The following is a 24,643-nucleotide window of genomic DNA, read 5'->3' as shown; positions in this document are numbered from 1 at the left end:
TGTTTCACAAACGTTTGGCAGATGTGCCAGATGTTCAGTCTTTTTGTCAGGCTCTATCTAGAATTAAGCCTGTATTTAGACCAATTACTCCTCCCTGGAGTTTAAATTTAGTTCTTCGAGTTCTTCAAGGGGTTCCGTTTGATCCTATGCATTCCATAGATATTAAATTGTTATCTTGAAAAGTTCTGTTTTTGGTTGCTATTTCTTCTGCTCGAAGAGTTTCTGAGCTTTCAGCGTTAGTGTGATTCGCCTTATCTCATATTTCATTCTGATAAGGTGGTTTTACGTACCAAACCTGGTTTTCTTCCTAAGGTTGTTTTAAATAAGAATATTAATCAGGAAATTGTTGTTCCTTCCTTGTGTCCTAATCCTACTTCTAAGAAGGAGCGTCTGTTACATAACCTGGATGTGGTCCGTGCCTTAAAGTTCTACTTACAGGCAACTAAGGATTTCCGTCAATCATCTTCATTATTCATTGTTTATTCTAGAAAGCATAGGGGTCACAAAGCTACGGCTACCTCTGTTTCTTTTTGGCTGAGGAGTATCATCCGCCTGGCATATGAGACTCCTGGACAGCAGCCTCCTGAAAGAATTACGGCTCATTCTACTAGGGCTGTGGCTTCCACATGGGCTTTTTAAGACGATGCATCTGTTGAACAGATTTGTAAGGCTGCGACTTGGTCGTCCCTTCATACTTTTTCCAAATTTTCCAAAATTGATACTTTTGCTTTTTCTGAGGCTATTTTTGGGAGAAAAGTTCTTCAAGCAATGGTGCCTTCTGTTTAGGTCTCTGTCTTGTCCCTCCCTTTCATCCGTGTCCTGTTGCTTTGGTATTGTATCCCACAAGTAAGGATGAAATCCGTGGACTCGTCGTATCTTGTAGAAGAAAAGGAAATTTATGCTTACCTGAAGCATAAAAAGGAAATTTATGCTTAATTGATTTCTTCTACGATACGACGAGTCCACGGCCCTCCCTGTCAATTTAAGACAGATTATATTTTTTATTATTTACAACTTCAGTCACCTCTGCACCTTTTAGCTTTTCTTTTCTCTTCCTATAACCTTCGGTTGAATGACTGGGGGTGGAGGGGAAGGGAGGAGCTATATATACAGCTCTGCTGTGGTGCGCTTTGCCACTTCCTGTTAGCAGGAGGATAATATCCCACAAGTAAGGATGAAATCCGTGGACTCGTCGTATCGTAGAAGAAATCAATTTATCAGGTAAGCATAAATTTCCTTTTTTTTTTTTTCTTCTTTCTACTGAAAAGTGTGTTCTAGTCATAATTGAATTTGCCTTTTTAAATTCTGTAGTTTTCTTGCACGTTTATTTTAAGGGAATGTTAAACATTTTGTTTTTTAATTGATTATTCTGTTCTAAATAAAGATACAGACAGATGATTGCTTACTGGTAGGTATTTTGTATATGTGTTTTCTAATTTCTTTTATATGAAATAGCAATAGATAAATATTAAAAAGTTAGAATGACCTTTTGAATAGTTTACAAAATTATCTTATACAATTATTTCTTTTAAGCTTTTAGATATTTTTTAAATTAACACAAAGAATATAACAATACTTTTTATAATTAAATTAAAAATAAAGTTTAATGTTAAGAGATATAGATACTGGTGTATCATTTACAAGTTAGGAAATATAACCTATCATTATTTTTATTAGATTATAATATAACAGAAACAGTACATAGTATCCTAGATTGTTTGATCATTTTTAAAAGTCGTTTCCCATACAAGAAATCACCCCATTCTTTGAAAGTTCAATATTGAACTTGTTCAGTCTCTAAAAGTAGCTAATTATTTATGCTCTGTTACGTGCCTATGAACACAATATCTACAGACGCAGGCATATCTGTCACAACAATAATACTGGGCATATTTTTCTTGTGGATTGGTACTAATTATACTGACACTTCTTGAGAACACTGTAAATATTTTATGAATTAAAATGCTACTGTATGAGCATGTATTGCAGTAATGCTAACTGACTTGTAAAATGTTTTTTATTTACATACAGTGTATACAATTAATAATCTCCTTATTAATTTAATGGGATATGAAACCCAAAATTTTTCTTTTATGTTTCAGACAAAACATGCAGTTTTAAAAAAGTCTCCAGTTTAATTATATTATCAAATTTGCTTTGTTCTCATGATATTCTGTGTTGAAGAGATACCTAGGTAGGTGTCTGGAGCATTAAATGGCAGGAAATAGTGCTGCCATCTAGTGCTCTTGCAATTCTTGCAAAACTGCTGCCATATAGTGCCCCAGAAATGGGCCGGCTTCTAAGGTTACGTTCCTGCTTTTCAGCAAAAGATACCAAGGGAAAAAAGAAAACTTGATAAGAGAAGTTAATTAGAACTACATGCTCTATCTGAATCATGAAATAAAAAAATATTTTGCAGGATGAGGAGAGTCCATAGGTGTCCATAACATGTGGGTATACTGCCAGCAGGTGGAGGCCAAGAACCCTCCCGATACCTCCCAACTCTACTCTCTCTCCACTTAGTTCTTGGCCTCTGAGGTGAGAGGTTGAGTGAGGATTTTATTATTTATAATGTATTTATTGGAAGCTCAGACCTGACTTGAGGCCCTAGTGAAACATGGCAAAGGATTACCTCTCTTATGGCATTGTCAGTACCCTCGTGATTTTTTTTTCTCTGAGGTATCCTACAGACCTTTTCTCATCTATTTGTCTGGAATTTAACCCTTAATTGCCTAGAAGGTTGTGAGTACTCATAGGAGCTGCTAAGTGGGTGGGAAATGCTCCCATATATATATATATTATTTTAAAAAAAATATTTTTTTATGTGTTTAAAATTTTCTTTTTTTGTTCTTCTTAGAACTAAATATAATTTTCTTCTGAAGGTTGTATCATTCTCTTTTTAAGGGAATTTTTGCTTTCTTACTTAAGTTAGAGGTTTCGTGATCCTAAAGTAGTTGGGGATATATCAGTTAAATGTTGTATACTATTTAATCTCTTGGTGTGTTTCTTCTCCCTGTTGCAGTTTCTGAGATTATTTCGAGCAATTGGTCTGTCAGGTATTCCTTTTATTTCTTCTATTATTGAGCTTTTGAAAGGTAGTCTCAAAATGGTTGATGCCTTTTTTACTCTGGTTATATGTGCTAGCATTCCATTGGAAGATAGTTCTTCATTTATAGTCTTTTTAGATAAGAATTGTATTTCCTTCCTTAAGAGGGCTTATTTGCAAGTTATATTTTCAGCCCAGTGATATTTCTTGCTCATGTTGCTGTTGCTTGATCTTTATCTTTCTGGGCAGTTTTGTTTTGATTCTGCCAATGACATTTTTAAACCTCTTATGTTGTTTAAATGTGCAAAAGCTTTATTTGGTTGTCTCTCAATGCTAGCGTATGTCTTCAGCTGATCTTTCAAGACATGCATTATAATTAAAATATTGTCTGCTGGCATGATGTATAATTACAGATTTTTTAATCTTTTTCTTTACAAATAAAGTTTTTATTTGGTTCTGGATTGGTTTTACATTATTTCTTCAATGTCTGGTGTTAAGGAGCTTTTCTTTCCAGGACTAGTGATCAAAGGGTACAGTTTAAGCTCATATTTTTGTTTTGTCCCTTTCATTGGAACAAGGCTCAGATTCCAGTTCTTCTGGTTTAGTCTGGAAATAATAGAATGGTTTTTGCTTAATTTTCCAGTGCCTTTTGCTTGTTTTGAGCACTATACCCTCTGCTTGCAAGGCTGCAAACCTAGATACAAGGCCAATTTATTTGCTCTGGGGAATGCGGACAGGGACAGAGCCCATTAGATGTTTTGGAACAGACCTAAGCAGTTGAAGTTCTTATTACCCATCCGAAGTTTGCAAATAGGTGCAGCCCTCAATCGAGAGGCTTTGGCAGGGGGGTAGGTTACTCCTTTTTCAGGAAGCTTGGTTTTACTCTGTTCAGGTTCCTCAAATTCTTATTTAAGTCTTAAGGATATCAAATAGGTTTCGGATCAAATCCTCCCAAGGGAAGGTTTTTTTCTGTTCTTTGTTCCTAGGAACTCTTTAGGCTTAGTTAGATGGGAACTCCAACCGATTCATTGTTCCATAAGTTGGAAAGAACTTTCATATATATTCTGGCCTAGAAACTTTGAACAAGTTTCTCAAGTTCCTACTTTTCTGTGAGGTCAGTTTATGTCCACAATTTCATCATCAGTTTCTGAGATTTGCTTTTTTGGACAAACTTTTTCAGTTTGTTGCTTAGAGGTTCTGAATACCTTCTTATCTGTGATCAGTCCTCATGGTATTGCAGTGTTTCCTGGCTTTGATGATATCTTGGTTCAAGTTCCATCTTTCCATTCGGCAGTATTATTCTCCTGCAGGCTGTTGTTGTTTCTTTAACAACATGGTTGGAAAGTAATTTTTCCAATCAGTTTACTGGTTCCTCAGATAAAGCTTACTTTTCTGGTGGGTTTTATAGATTCCGTTTCTATGAGACTTTCTTTGACAGAGCAAAGACGTTTGAAGCTGTGGTTTGCCTGTTAGAACCTTCAATCTCTTTTTTTCCCTTCAGTTGTTATTTACATGGAGGTGTTGGATCTCATGCTTTTGGCCTTGGTTGCTATTCTGTTTGCTTGTTTCCATGAGTCCTCTTCAGCTTTGTATTTGTTTCCAATAATACAGGGATTTTTCCAGTCAGTTTACTGATTCCTCAGATAAAGGTTACTTTTTTGGTGGGTTTTATAGATTCCATTTGTATGAGACTTTCTTTGACAGAGCATAGACGTTTGAAGCTGTGGTTTGCCTGTTAGAACCTTCAATCTCTCTTTTTTTCCCTTCAGTTGTTATTTACATGGAGGTGTTGGATCTCATGCTTTTGGCCTTGGTTGCTATTCTGTTTGCTCGTTTCCATATGAGTCCTCTTCAGCTTTGTATTTGTTTCCAATAATACAGGGACCCTTCTCGGTTGTCTCTGAGGACTTATTTACATTCCAGAACAAGTCTTTTTCTGTCTTGGTAGATGAGCTTATTAGCTCTTTATACAGGGGCTTCTTTTTTCTGTAATCTCTACAAACGCAAGTTTTTATCTGGATGGGGTGCCGTCTGGGGGTTTCAGTTGGCATAAGGAGTTTGGTTTCCTCAGGAGGCGATGTTAACTGTTGATGTTTTAAAACTCTGTGTAATATTCAGGGCCTTTCAGAGTTGGCTCCTATTGAAGGGAATTTTTTTCTCTGTTTCAGGTTAGACTATGTTAAATTTCATCATCAGGGGGGAACTTATAGTTCTCTAATTATGAGGATAGTATCTATATTTTTTTCCTGGGCAGAATTAATAATTGGAAAGCAGTTTTTTCTTAGTCTTCAGTTTTTCTGTCTGGAAGAATGACCTCTTCATCTGGTTCTGTTTTATCAGATAATAAATCTTTGGGGTTGACCATAGATAGTTCTGATGGCTTCCCGGTTGAATCTCAATTTTCTCAGGTACTGTGTAAGACCCAGGGATCTTTAAACTGTGTTTGTGGATACTCTGGTCTTTTATTCCAGGGTGATTGCCAATATTTGGCAGGAAGAGCTTTGGTGTTTCTGTTTTTGCTCCAGCTTGTTCCTGCAGTATTTGGTATGCAGATCTGGTTCTGTTGTCCAGTTTTTACCTTGGCTGCTTCGTTTTTATCCAGACCTTCTATTTTAAGGCCCTTCTTTCTATCTGGATTCTAATTCTCTTGGCTTGATGGCATGGATATACAATCAGAAATTCTTTTAACTATTTGTTCAGTTATTGATTTCTTATACAGGCTTGTTGGTCTTTGACATAGGGAATTGTTCAAAGATCTGAAAGGCCGTTATTTCTTGGTGTTTGAATCAAGTTTTTTTTTTGGTATTCTTTTTTAATTCCCAGATTTCTTACAGGATAGTTTGGATAAGGGTTTATCCGCCAGTTCTTTTCAAGGGTCAGTTTTCTGTCCTTTTTAGTTGTGCTGTAAGAAGATTGCTTATCTTTCTTCCAATTTATGATTTAGTCCTAGCCTGGCCTAGAATTAAGCCTGTTAATAATCATTTTTCTTCCTTGGAACCTTTATTTGGTCTTGAGGATTTTGCAGGTTCCTCCTTTTGGGCCTATGCATCAGGTGGATATTGAACTTCTTTCTGGAAGTTTTGTTTCATTTAGCTATTTCATCTGTTGGACAAGTGTTTACTCTTTATTCCTCAACTTATTTTTCTTTAAAATAAAGTTATGTTTTCTGACTAAATAAAATCTGGGACATTGTTGTTCCTTTATTATTTAGAATGGTCTCGGATTCTGTTGGAGATTCATAGTGTTACGCTGACACTAATAAATTTTTCAGGAAAACTTTATTTGTTCCTTTTACTGGTTCTAAGGAATGTCTGCTTTTTTTGGATTCTTGGTTGAAGCATTTTATTCATTTACTTTTCTTTTTTCAGACATTTTCAGTTGCCATTTCTTGTGTTGTTAGAATGTTTTATCAGGGAAGCATTTTTTGCTAGTCAGCCATTTGGTCTTCTTTGCATATTTTTTCTACCATTTTAATGTTCTTGCTTCTTCTGAGGTAACCTTTGGTAGGGTGTCCTTCAGGCAGTTGTCTCAGGTTGGTTTATTTTTCCCTGTTGCCTTTTTTAGGCTATATTAGGGTTGTGAATTTAGTTTCTGTTATTACTCGTATTACTGCAAAGCTTGGAGTAACGGATCGTGCACTCTCACCACCTGTATAAAAGAAAACAACATTTATGCTTAGCTGATAAATTAATTTATCTCATGGTGGAGAGAGTCCACAAGACCCCCACCCTGTATTTTACGTTGTTGTTGTTTTTTTCCTTTTTTTTTGCGCACATCATTTCTCCCTGCTCCTATTTTGTTGGCTCCTATACATTTTCCTTCCTTTTTGTGCTCAGCTATAATTTAGACTGAGATACTAGTGAGGTGGGAGGGGTTTTATAGAGTTCTTGCGGTTAGGGAATCTTTGCCTCCTCTTAGTGGTAGGGAAGAGTAATTCCCGGAAATAAATGAATCATGGACTCTCACCACCATGAAAGAAATTAATATATTTGCTAAGCATAAATTATGTTTTTGTTATATCTCAGCAGACAAATAAGAGACTGACTTAATGCTGCTAATAGTAATCTGTTACTCTTTTTATGTATATAGGGAATGAACAAGAAAGAGAGTTCCAGATCAGCTCAGATGTACATTCAAGATCTGAAATTAGGAATGGGCGATGGGCAGCTTCTCAGCTGCTTAGAATCTTTGAGAGTATCTCTCAACAACAACCCTGTCAGGTATGTTTTTTTTGCAATAAAAGTGCATATATTTTTCAATCTATAAAACCCTGTTTGTTTATTAGTCATATTGTATCCACTTATTGGCTTAGTTTAGCTTTTGAATACTGCAAAATAATTCACTGCCTTAAAAAATTGGCAATGTTGTCCTTGCTGCTCTTTTTGTTTACTCCTTGTTTACATGCCATATCCCTTGTATTTGTATTGCTACATGTGGGCAGAAACAACACTGTACAAATAAAGTTACAAATACACATAGAAGGATTGGCTGGATCTCCTAGCTCAGGTATGTCCAGCAGGAAGATCTGGATCTACCAGTAGATCTCTTAAAGGGACAGTGTAGTCCAAAATAAACTTTCATGATTCAGATAGAGAATGTAATTTTAAACAATTTTACAATTTACTTTTATCACTAATTTTGCTTTGTTCCCTTGGTATTCTTAGTTGAAAGCTAAATCTAGGAGTTTCATATGCTAATTTCTAAGCCTTTGAAGGCCACCTCTTCTCTCAGAGCATTTTGACAGTTTTTCACCACTAGAGGGTGTTAGTTCATGTTTGTGATATAGATAACACTGTGCTCACGCACGTGGAGTTCAGGTGAGCCAGCTCTGATTGGCTAAAATGGATGTCTGTCAAAAGAACTGAAATAAGGGGGCAGTTTGCATAGGCTTAGATACAAGGTAATCACAGAGGTAAAAAGTGTATTTATATAACTGTGTTGTTTATGCAAAACTAGGGAATGGGTATTATAGGGATTATCTATCTTTTTAAACAATAAAAATTCTGGTGTAGACTTTCCCTTTAATTGGTGACGAGTAGATCAGAAGACTGTGCTGTGTGATTCTCCATTTTTTTCTCATCCATTAGTGATAATAGGGGCTCAAGTTAAAGGGAAATAGTCTTCATGAGTGCATTTCAGTTTTTTAATTGAAGCAGTTCTGCAATCTACTTGTATCAGCAAAAATGTTGCTAGTAAAAGTTAAGACTGTTTACTACCAGAAATGTTAGAGAAAAACTTGCTCAAAGTACCAGATCATTTTATTTCCTAAGATATGGTGAGTCCACGGCTTGAGTAATTACTGTTGGGAATATCACTCCTGGCCAGCAGGAGGAGGCAAAGAGCACCACAGTTAAACTGCTAACTATCACTTCCTTACCCACAACCCCCAGTCATTCTCTTTGCCTTCGTTGCATGGAGGAGGTGAAGTTTAGGTGTCTGAAGAAAAATTTTGATTTAATCTACAAGCAAGTTTTGGGGTATAGCCGTATTCCACGTCATTCCTTGCAGTCGGGTAGTGGTGTCTTTAAAGCAGTTAGGAACTTGTAAAGAGGTGCTTACTAAGTTTCCCAACAATTGCTGCCCTAGTTTAGAAAGCCAGAGTTGGCTACTCTGTTCTTTCTTTTTCAAAGATCTCTGTGTCTTCTCATACCTTGTAACTGTCTACATGCCGGACAGCGGAGCATTTAAGTGCGTTTTCTTCCAGTTGGGGAGACCATGCACTTAAAAAATTAAAATACACTTCTTTTTCATTGGGACATAGATAATCCTGTTGTATGGGTTACACTGGGACATGAAGCAGGCTCTGTAGCATGTGTGAGACTAACATTTAAACTCTTTTAAAAAGAAAGGGTAAAATGTTTTTATTACGCTTTATTTTCTGACACATATTTACTTGATAAAACAATACAAGTTTAAACTGAAAGCAAGGCTGAATTTTCTATTTCAGCAGCTTATTCATTTCCCCTTTGATTTAAAATTAAACGATGCAGCATTTTAAACTGTCCGGTTTGAAAAAACTGTTATTTCTCAGTACTCAGTGTACTAGGAAGCTATTTTTAGTGCCTCTCTGTGTCGCAGCAGTAATTTGAGTTCGGCAGTTGCGGTCCTAAGCCTCAATGGTGTCACATGCAGTGCCCTGCGGTTCCTCTATAACTCCTAGTGGAGTTTATTTAAAAGCAGAAATTGCTTCCCAGGTATCTTCAGTGGTATCTGCGGCATTAGCTGCCATTCCCAGATTACAGGGAAAATGCAAGAGGAAATCTAGAAATTCAGAAAGTAAGGTGCCTGTCCTCAGTTCTGCTTCCCAAGTTGCCCTTTCTCATAAGTCTGACGAAGATACATCTGGACTTTCTGAGGGTGAAATCTCAGATTCGGACAGTATAATTCCTTCTTCTGAGACTGAGGTGGTATCCTTCAGATTTAAGCTTGAACACCTTCGTGTATTGTTTAAGGAGGTTTTAGCTACTTTAGATGACTTCCGATACCCCTGTCGTTGTCACTCCTAAGAAATCTAGTAAACTTAATAGTTTCTTTGATGAACCTTCCACTTCGGAGGTTTTTCCTGTGCCAGGGAGATTATCTCACAGTAATGGGAGAAACAAGGGGTGTCTTTTTTCCCCATCTCCCATTTTTAAGAAAATGTTTCCTGTCGAGGACTCCATTAAAGACCCTTGGTATACTGTACCCAAAGTTGAAGGGGCCATTTCTACTCTGGCTAAAAGAACCGCTATTCCTATTGAGGATAGCTGCTCTTTTAAGGATTCGATGTACAAGAAACTGGAGGCTTATTTGAAAAAGATATATTTTAATCAAGGTCTCCAATGGCAACCTGCGTTGTGTATTGTCAGTGACTAGTGCAGCATCTTATTGGTTAGACGCCTTGTCTGATTCTCTTCAAGTAGAGACTTCCTTGGATGAAATTCAAGATAGGATTAAAGCTCTTAAATTGGCCAATTCCTTTATTTCAGATGCCATTTTACAGGTTGTTAGACTAGGAGCTAAAACTTCTAGTTTCACTGTCCTAGCCCGCAGGGTGTTATGGTTGAAATCCTGGACTGCGGACATTTCCTCTAAAGTCAAGCTTCTGGTGATTCCTTACAAGGGCAAAACCTTGTTTGGACCCGGTGTGGCAGAAATTATCTCTGATATTTACGGTTGGAAAAGGGTCCTTTCTACCTCAAGATAAGAATAGGCCTAAAGGATGTCAGAGTAGTCTTGGAACAAGGAGAAACAATCAAAGAAATCCGCAGCTGATTCCAAATCAGCATAAAGGGTTTGCCCCCGATCCAGGATCGGATCAGGTGGGGGGGGGGGGGCAGACTTTCCCAGTTCTCTCAAGCCTGGATACGAGATGTCCCAGATCCCTGGACTGTGGACATAGTATCCCAGGGTTACAAATTGGAATTCAAGACTTTTCCTCCCAGAGGAAGATTCCTTCTCTCAAGATTATCTGCAGGCCAGATAAAGAGAGAGGCGTTCTTGAAATGTATACATCTTTCCTAACTGGGAGTGATAGTTCCAGTGCAGGAACAGGGTCTCGGGTTCTACTCCAACCTATTTGTGGTTCCCAAAAAAGAGGGGACTTTCCGTCGCGTTCTAGACTTGAAGTGTCCAAACAAGTTTCTTAAAGTTCCATCCTTCAAGATGGAGACTATACGCTCAATTCTTCCTTTAGTACAAGAGGGTCAGTTCATGACAACCATAGACCTAAAGAATGCGTATCTTCATGTTCCTATTCACAGGGACCATCACAGATTCCTGAGATTTGCCTTTCTGGACAAACATCTCCAGTTTGTGGCCCTTCCATTTGGTCTAGCCACGGCTCCCCGAATTTTTTCAAAGGTTCTGGGGGCTCTTTTGGCAGTTGTCTGTTCTCGTGGAATTGCTGTGGCACCCTACCTGGATGACATATTGGTTCAGGCGCCATCTTTTCAACAAGCAAAATCTCACATAGAGATATTGTTGTCTTTTCTTCGTTCCCACGGATGGAATGTGAATCTGGAAAAAAGCTCCCTTTCCCTTGCTACAAGAGTAGTGTTCTTAGGGACCATAATAGATTCTCTATTGATGAAAAATTTTCTGACAGGTCAGGAAAAACAAAATCATTTCCTCTTGCCTCTCTCTTCAGGCTACTGCTAATCCTTCAGTGGCTCAATGTATGGAGGTAATCGGTCTGATGGTGGCTTCCATGGACATCATTCCTTTTGCTCGATTCCATTTGAGAGCTCTCCATTTGTGCATGCTCAGACAATGGAATGGCGACCATGCAGATCTATCTCAGAGAATAGAGTTAGATCAGTTGTCAAGGGATTCTCTCCCGTGGTGGATTTCTCAGGAACATCTGTCTCAGGGCACATGCTTTCGGAGACCTTCCTGGGTGATCGTGACCATGGATGCCAGCCTGCTGGGCTGGGGAGCAGTCTGGAACTTGTTAAAAGCACAGGGCCTTTGGACTCGGGAGGAGTCTGCTCTTCACATCAGCGTCTTGGAGTTGAGGGTGATTTACAATGCTCTATTTGCTTGTCCTCAGTTGTCTTCAGCCCAGTTTATCAGGTTCCAGTCAGACAGCATAACCTCTGTGTCTTACATCAATCACCAGAGAGGAAATCTGATGGTGTCCCGTCAGAACGCCAAGCTTCCAAGGTACGGTTCAAGGTCAAGAGATCCGCAGGCCTTTCTGATAGATGCTGTGGCGGTATCTTGGGTTTTCAGGTTGGCATACCTGTTTCCTTCATTTGCTCTCCTTCCACGAGTCATTGCTCGTATCAAAAAGGAGAGGGCATCAATGATTCTAATAGCCCCTGCGTGGCCTTGCTTGATCTGGTTTGCAGACCTAGTGGAGATGTCATCTCTCCCACCTTGGAGACTACCTCTGAGGAAGGACCTTCTGATTCTGGGACCTTTCCTTCATCCAAATCTCGTTTCTCTGAAGTTGACTGCTTGGAGATTGAACGCTTAATTCTGTCGGTCACTGAGACCATGATTCAGGCTTGCAAGCCTGTTACTAGAAAGATTTACCATAAAATATGGCGTAAATATCTTTATTGGTGTGAATCCAAGGGCTTCTCTTGGAGTAGAATTAGAATTCCTAGAATTTGATGTTTTTTTCAGGAAGGTTTGGAGAAGGGATTGTCAGTCAGTACCCTGAAGGGTCAGATTTCTGCTTTATCAGTTTTACTACATAAACGTTTGGCGGATGTGCCAGATGTGCAATCTTTTTGTCAGGCCTTGGTCAAAATAAGGCCTGCCTTTTAAGTCTGTTGCTCCTCCTTGGAGCTTTAACCTTGTTCTTAAAGTTTTACAGCTGGCTTCGTTTGAGCCGTTGCATTCCATAGACATTAAGTTTTTATCTTCGAAGGTTTTCTTTCTTGTTGCTATCTCTTCTGCTCGAAGAGTCTCGGAACTCTCAGCTCTGCAGTGGGATTTCCCTTATCTTATTTTTCATGCCGATAAGGCTATTCTTTGTACTAAGTTAGGTTTCCTCCTAAGGTTGTTTCTAATAGAAATATAAACCAAGAAATTGTTGCTCCCTCTCTGTGTCCTAATCCTTCTTCTTCCAAAGAACGTTTGTTACACATTTTGGATGTTGTACGTGCTCTTAAAGGGACAGTCTAGGCCAAAATAAACTTTCATGATTCAGATAGAGCATGTAATTTTAAAATTTTTCCAATTTACTTTTATCACCAATTTTGCTTTGTTCTCTTGGTATTCTTAGTTGAAAGCTTAACCTAGGAGGTTCATATGCTAATTTCTTAGACCTTGAAGCCCACCTCTTTCAGATTGCATTTTAACAGTTTTTCACCACTGGAGGGTGTTAGTTCACGTATTTCATATAGATAACACTGTGCTCGTGCACGTGAAGTTATCTCGGAGCAGGCACTGATTGGCTAGACTGCAAGTCTGTCAAAAGAACTGAAAAAAGGGGCAGTTTGCAGAGGCTGTGATACAAGATAATCACAGAGGTTAAAAGTATATTATTAGAACTGTGTTGGTTATGCAAAACTGAGAAATGGGAAATAAAGGGATTATCTATCTTTTAAAACAATAAAAATTCTGGTGTAGACTGTCCCTTTAAATTCTACTTACAGGCGACTAAGGATTTTCGCCAGTCCTCTGCCATATTTGTCTGTTTCTCTGGGAAACGTAAAGGTCAGAAAGCTACTGCTACTACTCTTTCTTTTTGGTTACAAAGTAGAATTTGTTTGGCTTATGAGACTGCTGGACAGCAGCCTCCTGAGAGAATTACGGCTCATTCCACAAGAGCCGTTTCGTCTTCTTGGGCTTTCAAAATTGAAGCTTCTGTGGAACAAATTTGCAAGGCTGCAACTTGGTCGTCTCTACATACTTTTTCCATATTTTACAAATTTGATACTTTTGCATTGGCTGAGGTTTCTTTTGGGAGAAATGTTCTTCAATCGGTGGTGCCTTCTGTTTAGGACTGCCTGTCTTGTCCCTCCCTATTTATCCGTGTCCTCTAGCTTGGGTATTGGTTCCCAACAGTAATTACTCAAGCCGTGGACTCACCATATCTTAGGAAAGAAAAACACAATTTATGCTTATCTGATAAGTTTGTTTCTTTCCGGATATGGTGAGTCCACGGCCCCACCCTTTATTTTGAGACAGTTGTTCTTTTGACAATAACCTCAGGTACCTCTACACCTTGTGTTACTCCTTTTTCTCCATTATCCTTTGGTCAATTGACTGGGGGTTTTGGGTAAGGTAGTGATACTTAAAGTGAATGTCAATTTTGATGCTAAAGTACCAGGTTTTTAACAATTCAATTAAAACTAGGGGCACTTTAATTAATTGAAATTTACATTTCACTCCTGTTGAGAAAAAAAACTTACCTTTTAAACTTGACAGCGCTCCAGCTTCCTCCACCCGTCACAAAGCCTCTTCCTGGGTCTAAAATGAGGAATCCGGCTTCCTCCAATTACGGCGTTGAATCAGACACTGATTCCCCCGGGGCGGAAGCCGTGATTGGAGGATGACCTATCCATCACTTCTGACGTCAAAAATGGCTTGCAACGATCAGAGGAAGCTGGAGCTGCTGACAAGATTAAAAGGTACGTTTTTTTCACAACAGGAGTGAAATGTAAATTTTGATGAATTAAAGTGCCCCTGTTTTTAATCGAATTTTTAAAAAACGGGCACTTTAGCATCATAATTGACATTCACTTTAACAGTTTAACTGTGGTGCTCTTTGCCTCCTCCTGCTGGCCAGGAGTGATATTACCAACAGTAATTACACAAGCGGTGGTCTCACCATATCAAGAAATAAATACATTTATCAGGTAAGCATACATTTGTTTTTTTTGTGCATTTTTTTTTTCTGTCGCTCCATTTAAACATAGATAAAGCCTTTGTTTTTTAATTTATCTATTAAACCTATATATAAAAATAAATAGATATATATAGATAGATAGATAACAGCTTCAACTAGCTATTTATTAACAGAATTATGAAATTATTGTAAATTTACACCAAAAAAGTAAAAAAAAAAAAGTATATAAAATACTAATGATCACAGGCCCCAAAAACCTGTTGCTTTCTAACCGTAGAAAAATAAAATTTCAAAAATTGTGCATTGGTATTCTCTGATTCAGATGAGATCACACATGTATACTATATTTTGCATTATTTTTGATAATTTTAAGGCTTTTATCTGCAGCTATGTATACTATGTTATACAATTATGCAGTGGGGTTACTCTCATTTGGTATAGCAGAACTGCCCAAAATTGACTCCCAAAGCTAAATATATTTTCCATCTAATACGAGGAGAGTCCACGGCTTCATTCATTACTTGTGGGAATACGGAAACTGGCCACCAGGAGGAGGCAAAGAAACCCCAGCCAAAGGCTTAAACACCTCCCCCACTCCCCTTATCCCCTAGTCATTGTTTGCCTTTCGTCACAGGAGGTTGGCAGAGATGTGTCAGAAGATTTCAGAGTAGTCTCTTATGGAGGGTAGTACTCTTCGAGATGGGACTGGAGTTTTAAGTAGTCCTGTCAGCCTCTCAGTGAGAGTATGGATGAAAGTTAGATTCCGGAGATGCAGGGAGAGTCTTTATGCGAAACCATCCAGACTCATATTAACAGCTCCTTAAGCAATCAGCGTTGACGAGTTTCGCTGCCTGCTTTCTTCACTCAAGTCCATGTCAGTAGCGAGGCTACACACTGTCAAACTTGAGAGGCCGTGTTCCTGTTCCACGGCGTTGATTCTGGTAAGATTGTTTCATTTTCTTTATATGTAATGATAACGCAAGAAGACAGGGTCACAGTGTGGCTCCTTTTATCTGAATAGAATCAAGGGTTATTATCTCTGGAAGGTGATTATTGAACAGGGGGATGTATACATGATTGCTTTGTGTTATTGCTGCAACATGTGTGAGATGTGGCTCGGGCAATGTGGAACAGTCAGACCTTTTCCTCCCTGAATTACTGCACAGCCTGTTTACTTGGCGCGCTTTTCCTGACTGCAGGGGCGGTCCTATACTGCACTCCACGTGACCGGGTGTGGATTCTTCCTCTTCCTTTCCTGACTGTTGGCTGCAGGAGACGAAAGCGAGTTTCTCTGTGGCCCGGGTCATAGGAGGTGGTGAGTGTCCCGTCCATTGGGTGTATAAAGGTGCCTTTTTCATTATTGTTAAAGTCCATATTAAAGGAGCAAGCTATGGAGGACTCTGATATGTTAGAGGGTACTCCCTCTTTACCCAAATCTAATGCCCGTTTACTGTGAGGAGGCTGTGGTATACCCGTCTGCTCAACTATGTTCCACATGCCTCGATAAAGTAGTGCTATCTAAAAGAAATAAGATGTTTAGTACCACTGAGCTATCCACCTCTGAGGGCTCCCCCCCCCGCGAGGTGCGTTCCCAACATTAATCTTCGATTACACATGCAGTTCCCCGGTGCACTTCTAATCCTCCTGCGGGAGGGGACATTTTACCGCCTGATTTTGCTGAGCAGTTGCAAACGGCGGTATCTGCAGTCTTTAGTGCTTTACCTCGCCAGGCTAAGCACAAGTGAAAGGTTAAACATTGCTATCCTGCCCAGAAGTCATCTACTCCTTTGGATGTATCTGAGACTAGATAATCCGCTGATGCAGAGGATTCCGATACTTCGGAGGACTCTCTCTGGGTCGGAATCTGCGGCCTCTAAACCTCCAGCTGTGGAGGAACCTGGGTTTAGGATGTAGAACTTCCGCTTTTTATTAAAAGAGGTGTTGGCTACTCTAGAGGTTCCGGAACCGAAGTTACCGGAGGAACCTTCTATTCATAAGCTTGATAAAGTTTATGAGGACAGGGTAGTAGCCCAAACTTTCCCGGTTCCTGTAAAGATGGCGAATATTAAGAATGAATGGGAGAGACTTGGTCATCTTTCTCCCTTTCTTCTTCGTTTAAAAAATTGTTCCCGGTTTCAGACTCTCAGCTAGAATTGTGAGGATCTGTCCCTAAGGTGGATGAAGCTATCTCCACGATTGCTAAGCGCACCACTATCCCACTTGAGGATAGTTTGTCGTTTAAGGAACCCATGGATAAGAAATTAGAGACCCTGTTAAGAAAGATGTTTCAGCACAGTTCGTATTTCAACCTGTAGCCACGGTTGCTGCAGTGGCGGGAGCCTCTATCTATTGGTGTGACTCTCTATCTGAGATGATTGAGGTGGAGACTCCCCTCGATGAGATACATGAAAGAATTAAGGCCCTGAGGGTAGCTAATTCGTTTATTTGTGATGCTAATATGCATATTATTCGCTTGATTGCCAAGACATCAGGCTTTTCTGTTCTGGCCTGGAGGTCTCTATGGTTGAAGTCGTGGTTTGCTGACATGACATCCAAATCTAGATTGCTTTCTCTTCTCTGGACCCAACGACAGCAGCCTGCTGCGAAACCTGAGCAGTCCAAAGGATCTTGGAAGCCGGCTCAGTCTTGGAATAAAACCAAGCAGAACAAGAAGCCCTCTGAGACCAAATCGGCATGAAGGGGCGGCCCCCAATACGTCTATGGATCTCATAGGGGGCAGACTATCTCTTTTCGCGGAGGCTTGGATGAGAGACGTACAGGATCCTTGGGTTCTGGAAGTTGTTGCCCAGGATTACAGATCAGAGACGGTGCAAGATTGTCTCCAACTGTCTTGTCCTTCAATCCTCCTCAAGGCCATCAGTGGCCCGGTGCATGGAGGTGTTTGGGCTCATGGTATCCACTGTAGATGTCATTCCGTTCCCAGATTCCATCTGACGGCCTCTTCAGTTATACATGCTGAGGTAATGGAACAGCGATCATTCAGACCTATACCAACTGATCTCTCTGGACATCGGGTCGAGGGAATCTCTCTCTTGGTGGCTCCATCCAAATCAGCTGTCCCTGAGGACATCCTTCTTCAGACCATCTTGGGAGATTGTGACTACTGACGCGAGTCTCTCAGGTTGGGGAGCAGTTTGGGGTGCCAGGAAGGCACAGGGCAGGTGGAATCGGAAGGAGTCTTCAACACTTTGGGGGCTTGGCCTCTCCTGTGGTCATCCAAGTTCATCAGATTCCAGTCGGACAACATTACCTCGCTGGCTTACATCAACCATCAGGGGGGTATGAGAAGCTCTCTCCGGAGATAGAGCTCATTGCGTCCAGACTCAACTTCAAGCTACCTAGATATGGGTCGCAGTCCTGGGATACCCAGGCAGAGCTGATAGATGCCTTAACAGTGCCTTGGGGCTTCACCCTAGTTTACATATTTCCTCCGTTACCACGCATCAAACAGGAGCAAGCGTCAAATATTCTGATTGCTCCGTCATGGCTGCGAAGGACGTGGTTTGCGGATCTAGTGGGGATGTCATTGTCCCCTCCATGGAGGTTGCCCTGTCGCAGGGATCTGCTGGTACAGGGTCCCTTTGTGCATCAGAATCTAGATTCTCTGAGGCTGATTGCGTGGGGAACGCTTAGTCTTTGCCAGAAGAGGATTTTCTGAGAGGGTGATTGATACTCTCATTGAAGCCAGAAAGCCAGTCACCCATTGCATCTATCATAAGGTGTGGAGGACCTACTTACTCTGGTAAGTAGGTCCTCCAATCTGGCATAAAGTCAGGGTATTCAGAATTCTTTCTTTCCTCCAGGATGGTTTGGAGAAAGGGCTTGCCACCAGTTCCTTAAGGGGACAGATTTAGGCGCTTTCTGTGTTGTTACACAAGAAGCTTGCTGAGCTCCCTGATATACAGTCTTTCGTTCAGGCCCTGTCCAGGATCAGGCCTGTGTTTAGACATTCTGCTCCTCCTTGGAGTCTGAATTAGACTTGTGCATGATCGAAAAATTTGGTTCGGTTCGGATCGATTCGGATTTTTTCGAATTCGGAAAAATTCAAATGAATTCGTTTCGGATTCATTAGGATTCAAATAAATTTGGCTGGATTCGGTTTGGAAATTTGGAATTTCGGTATGTGTTAGGTGGGATATGCTGTGTATTAGACTAGTATTATGTACTGTATATTAGGTGTAACCCATAGCAGAGTGATATAACCTAATGTACTGTACAATACTAGTGTAATCCATGGCCATCCAAATCTACTGAATAAATCTGAACTAATTCAGATTTATTCGGAGATTCAGCACTATTTAAGTTTGGAAATTCTAATCGATCCGAATCTCCAAATTTAACGAATTCGGACGAATTTCCGAATCGATCCAAAACGAATCGCACATATCTAGTCTGAATCTGGTTCTGAAGGTTCTGCAGGGGGCTCTGTTCGAGCTTATGCATTCTCTTGACATTAAGACTCTGTCTTGGAAGGTTCTTTTTCTATTGACCATTGCCTCGGCTCGCAGGGAGTCTGAATTAGCGGCCTTGCAATGTGAGCCTCCTTACCTGGTTTTCCATACAGATAATGCCGTTGTTCGCACTGCACTGGAATTTCTCTATAAGGTGGTGTCTGATCGTAACATTAATCGGGATATTGTGGTTCCTTCCTTGTGTCGTAATCCTCCTCCTTTGAAGGAGCGGTTACTTCATAACTTGGCTCTTCAGGCTATGAAGGATTTCAGACAAACCTCAGCTTTGTTTGTTGTCTATTCGGGGAAGCGTAAGGGGCAGAAGGCTTCTTCAACTTCTTTATCCTTTTGGCTGGGGAGCTTGATTCGTTTGACCTATGAGACAGCAGGACATAAGCCTCCTCAGAGGATTACGGCTCACTCAACTAGAGCTGTGGCTTCTTCTTGGGCCTTTAAGAATGAGGCCTATATGGAGCAGATTTGTAAGGCAGCTTACTGGTCCTCCTTACACACTTTCACAAAGTTTTCCAAATTTGACGTTTTTGCTTCGGTTGAAGCTGTGTTTAGGAGAAAGGTTTTACATGCTGTGGTGCCCTCAGTTTAGGGTTCGCCTTTCTTTTTACCCTCCCGTTATTCATTTAGTGTCCTCTAGAGGTTGGGTATTTGTTTCCCACAAGTAATGAATGAAGCCGTGGACTATCCTCGTATTAGATGGAAAACATAAATTATGCTTACCTGATAATTTAATTTCCATCGTTACGAGGAGAGTCCACGGCTCCCGTCCAGTTCTCTGCTGTGCGGACCTAAATTTATTTTGTTTTCCTTTTGGCACCATTTTTATACCCTGATATTTCTCCTACTGTTCCTTGTTCCCTCAGCAGAATAACTGGGGGATGAGGGGAGTGGGTGAGGTATTTAAGCCTTTGGGTGGGGGTGTCTTTGCCTCCTCCTGGTGGCCAGGTTCTGTATTCCCACAAGTAATGAATAAAGCCGTGGACTCTCCTCGTAACGCTGGAAATTAAATGATCAGGTAAGCATGATTTATGTTATACAGTAGGCAACTCAAGTTATTGATCTAGGCCCATTTTGGCATATTTCATAAAACCATTTAGCAGTCAGATATATGCAAACTATGAAAATCAACTTTTTCACAAACTTTGGGTTTCTCACTGAAATTTAGACACCACTTGTGCAGTCTTAAGAAATAATGGTTGCAAAAGCTTCTCTAGGATCCCCTGTGTTCAGAATTAGCTGACCTGTATGGGTTTACTATTGTTTTTGATGATCAGAAGGCTGTTAAAGGCACCTGTCCCCTGCACTTCTGCAAGAGTATTTTTAGACACGTTATGGCAAAGGGTGCAGGGCCCATTTGGAATGTCATAACTGCTCAAATTTTTAAAATTGACTCCCAAAACATTAAATATTTATAAAGTAGACATCCCAAGGTATTGATCTAGGCCCATGATTGCATATGTCATGATCCCTCCCCCCCAATGCATTATATAAGGACATGGTCCCTCCCTATACCCTCCCAAGCATCATATGAGAGCATGGTCCCTTCCTTGCCTCCCTCCTCCCTAGCATCATATGAGTGCATGGTCCCTCCCCCTCCAAAACATCATATAAGGGATTGGCCCTTTCCTTCTCCCTCCCAAGCTTCATATAAATGCATGGTCCCTCCCATCCACTGCATCAGATCAGACGGCATGTTCCCTCCCTGCCACCTTCACACTGCACCAGGTCAGAGAGCTGGTCCCTCCTTCCACCATCCCACCACATCATATCAGAGGGCTGGTCCCTCCCTGCCACCCCCTACTGCATCAGATCAAAGGGCTGGTCTCTCCTCTCACCCTGTAACTGCATTAGATCAGAGGGCTGGTCCCTCCGTACCACCCCCCACCACATCAGATCAGGGGGCTGTTCCCTCCTCCCACCCCCCACCATGTCAGATAAGAGGACTGGTCCCTCCTCCCACCACATAAGATCAGAGGACTGGTCCCTCCTCCCACAGCATCAGAGCAGAAAAAAGTATAGTGCAAAAATGTTTCTATTCAAACTGAAATGCACCCATGCACATTTTAGTTTTGACCATTATGTCTTAAAAATAGATGTAAAAATGTGTTTTGCACAAGTTTTTTCTACATCGCTACAGTGTCCTCAATTGAAGCGAAAATATATATATATATATATATATATATATTTATGCAGACATACAAGAAAAAGTCCAAAGCACTAGAATCCAGGCAGACAAATATAAAAGTAGAAAAATCCTTTATTCCAAAATGTAGTTAAAAGCATGAAACATAATAAAGGGTATACAGTGTATAGCCATGCTCCACAGCAGACATGTTTCGTGCACACTGCACTTGTTCACTGCATAAGGGAGCAACGGCTATTTCTGGCCATTTATACACATAGTTTGTTAAAGATACAATTCATATTAATTATATATACCCTCCAAATTGCCATATATATTTCAAGACTGCAAAATTGATGTCCAAATGTTCAGATAGAAACTAGGCAAGAAAATAAGTTTTAAGCAATCTTTACTTAATATTACTATAAGAGTCTATTTACCCTTAGATAAATAGATAAATGATTAGGTTCTGCCCTAAGTCCTAGATTTATTTATATTACTCTTCTATAAATTTTGTATAGCCACCATAGAGGCAATCTCGTAGCTATGTAAATATACATTCCCCTATACATATAGGTCAATATCCCTTCTAAAGTTAAGACCATATGGGATAGAAGTATTGAGAGTAAATATCCAGAATACCTCTCTGAGGTTCAATTTGTTCTCCCTATTGCCCACCCTTTTCCAACTAGGGACATGATCAATTCCCTGAACTCTCAAAAGATTAGAATTAGAATTATGAAATTCCCTAAAATGTTAGGCTATCATGTAGTTGCGTCTGTATCCTCAATGGAGATGAGATGCTGTAACACCCTGTCCTTTAGTGACCTCTTAGTTCTACCTACATATTGTTTTAAACACCCTCCACATGTAAGGAGGTATATTACATGAGTGGTGTTACAATTTATATGGAATTTTATCTCGTGTACGTTTTGTAGAAGTAGAGTTACAGCTTTTACCTTCCATTACATGATCACATGTTTTACAAATGTTTTTTCTGCACTTAAAAAAACATTTTGCCGGTTTAACCAGCAAGTCTTGATCTCTCTTGGGAGATCTGAGGGGGGAAACTAAATTGCCTATTGTTTTCCCTTTCTTGAAATAAATTCACAACCATCCTGCATAATATATATTTATGTATGTACATCGTAATGACACACTTTCCGTAAAGAAAAAAAACAAACGCAAACCCTCCGTGCGTGCAGAAGTACTGAATGGATGGTAATCACGTGCATATCTAACACTCCATATGCCAGTTTAAAAAATAAAATAAAAATGGTAAAATAACATTCTTATGTTAATGTTTCCTGACTTGCATTTTTGTGTGTGGTAATTTTTTTCTCCCCCCCCCCCCCTCCCTTTTTTTATTTCAGTTGGGTGCAGAATTTCGGCGCAGAAGGCCTTTCTTGCCTTTTGGAGATCCTCAGAAGATTACAGGACGAACCTGCACCGTAAGTTGTTTGAAATTTTATGCAGTATTTACCAATGTGGGTATTGATATACTTTCCTGCACATTTGACCTTTTTTGTTTCTAAATATTATGGCAAAGTGTTGAAAGCCGATATTTTATTTTTTATATTTTAAAATAAAAAATTTGTAAGAAGAAATTCTGTGATTTGTTGTTTAAATAATTTTAAATGAAAAGCCTGTATATAAGTATTACTTATATGATCCATGTAATTCCTTAGTAATCATGGTGCATATGGGAATAATGCAATAGGATTGGTAGATTTTAGACCAATTGTATTATCAATGTATTTTAAGATATAGCAGTTACGAGTTTACTATAACATATGAGCTTTTATTATAGGTTTGCTTGACTATATGTGGGAAATAAGAAATCTCTGAACATAAACAATGGGAGATTTACACAAATTTGTGCATTAAATCTAGGAATATTACTGCATAGAGGTCTGAAATCTGGAGCTTGAGGACAGTTTGAGAACTGAAGATTAAGATGGGCACTTTGAGACTGTAATGGAAATATTTAATTATTTCCAGTAAAAATGCAAAATAAGTTCTTTTGCTTTTTTGTCCCCTTTTCCTTGAATTTATCTTTGAAAACTGTGGGTTTCCAGTTATGAGAATTGGAAGTGCACATTGCAAACTAATTCTTTTTTGTATCTGCCCCAAATTCAGCAATTAAAGTGTAAATGTATTCATAAAGATTTCACACTCTGTTAATTTATAGCATAATTATTGAACACTCTTCTAATTGTATTTCCCTTTTATCATATCTACTAAGGCTAACCCAACCAGTGATATACTGAAAGTTATTCTTGATAGCTGGCAGTGACTGCTGCATACATTCATTTAATGACCACAAACATTTTGCTAGCTGTTAGCACAACTGCAAAAATAAACTCCTATAAATAATGGCTAATCTGTGCTTTACCTCTTTATAAAAGTAATTACATGTTTTTTTCTTTCTTTTAGGTCCCGTGATACAAGAAGTCAACATGAGATCATTAGATGCTTGAAAGCTTTCATGAATAATAATGTACGTTCCTTCAGGTGACCAGAATGACGTTGTCATCACTGATCATTTTCTGTAATTTAATAACACTGAATATTAAAGATACCCAACATTTTTCTTTCATTATTCAGATAGAACATATAGGTTTAAATCATATTACAGTTTACTTTTATTAATAAATATGTATAGTTCTCTTGGCATCCTTTGTTGAAGAGAAGGCTCAGGAGCTAGCTCTGCTGGGAGCTAGCTGAATGCATCTTGAGTCATTAACAAGAGGCATGTATGTGCTGCCACCAATCAGTAGCTAGCTCCCAGTAGTGCATTGTTGCTTAACCTATGTATGCTCTTCAACAAAGAATACCAAGAGAACAAATTAGATAATAGAAGTAAAATGAAAACTTGTTTAAAAACGCATGTTTTATCGGAGTAATCTGAAAGTTGTAATATATATATAATATGTGTGTGTGTATATATATATATAATTACCAGTAAAAAATAGCTATGTTACTTTATGGAGCGGTTTCACAAAGCTTTGGAGAGCTCCCTTACACTTTGAATCAGCGCTGTAGGATAACATATGAATTGCAAATTGGAGAATTTATTAAAATCATAGATATACCCCCACGTAAATTCAATGAAAAGATATTGGCTGAACCCTAAAAGATTATGTCTTGTAGAATTTTTTTATTATTCAGCATATTTCTCCTGTTAAGTGTAGTCAGTCCACGGGTCATCCATTACTTATGGGATATTAACTCCTCCCCAACAGGAAGTGCAAGAGGATCACCCAAGCAGAGCTGCTATATAGCTCCTCCCCTCTACGTCACACCCAGTCATTCTCTTGCACCCAACTAATAGATAGGATGTGTGAGAGGACTGTGGTTATTAAACTTAGTTTTTATTTCTTCAATCAAAAGTTTGTTATTTTAAACGGCACCGGAGTGTGTTGTTTTTTCTCAGGCAGCATTTGAAGAAGAATCTGCCTGTGTTTTCTGTATGATCTTAGCGGACGTAACTAAGATCCATTTTGCTGTTCTCGGCCATTCTGAGGAGTGAGGTAACTTCAGAACAGGGGACAGCGAGCAGGTTCACCTGCAAAGAGGTATGTTGCAGTATATTATTTTCTAAGGAATGGAATTGACTGAGAAAATACTGCTAATACCGATATAATGTAAGTACAGCCTTAAATGCAGTAGTAGCAACTGGTATCAGGCTGATATATATGTAT

At 39.5% G+C, this 24,643-nt stretch overlaps 1 protein-coding gene across 1 annotated transcript in view; it reads left to right on the top strand.

Annotated features, from left to right (window-relative positions):
* DIAPH1 (diaphanous related formin 1) overlaps positions 1–24,643 on the top strand; it is a gene marked incomplete in the record, with an annotated part of 803,068 nt that overhangs the window by 199,098 nt on the left and 579,327 nt on the right. Inside the window, 3 exon segments of the mRNA XM_053718607.1 lie at positions 7,136–7,266; positions 22,313–22,390; positions 23,376–23,439. Of these exon segments, the coding sequence (XP_053574582.1) occupies positions 7,136–7,266; positions 22,313–22,390; positions 23,376–23,439 (273 nt within the window).

Source organism: Bombina bombina, chromosome 6 (assembly GCF_027579735.1).
Source record: "Bombina bombina isolate aBomBom1 chromosome 6, aBomBom1.pri, whole genome shotgun sequence".
Classification (NCBI taxonomy): domain Eukaryota; kingdom Metazoa; phylum Chordata; class Amphibia; order Anura; family Bombinatoridae; genus Bombina; species Bombina bombina.
The sequence above is the reverse complement of the archived record's forward strand: the minus strand, read 5'-3'. Positions and strand labels throughout refer to the sequence as shown.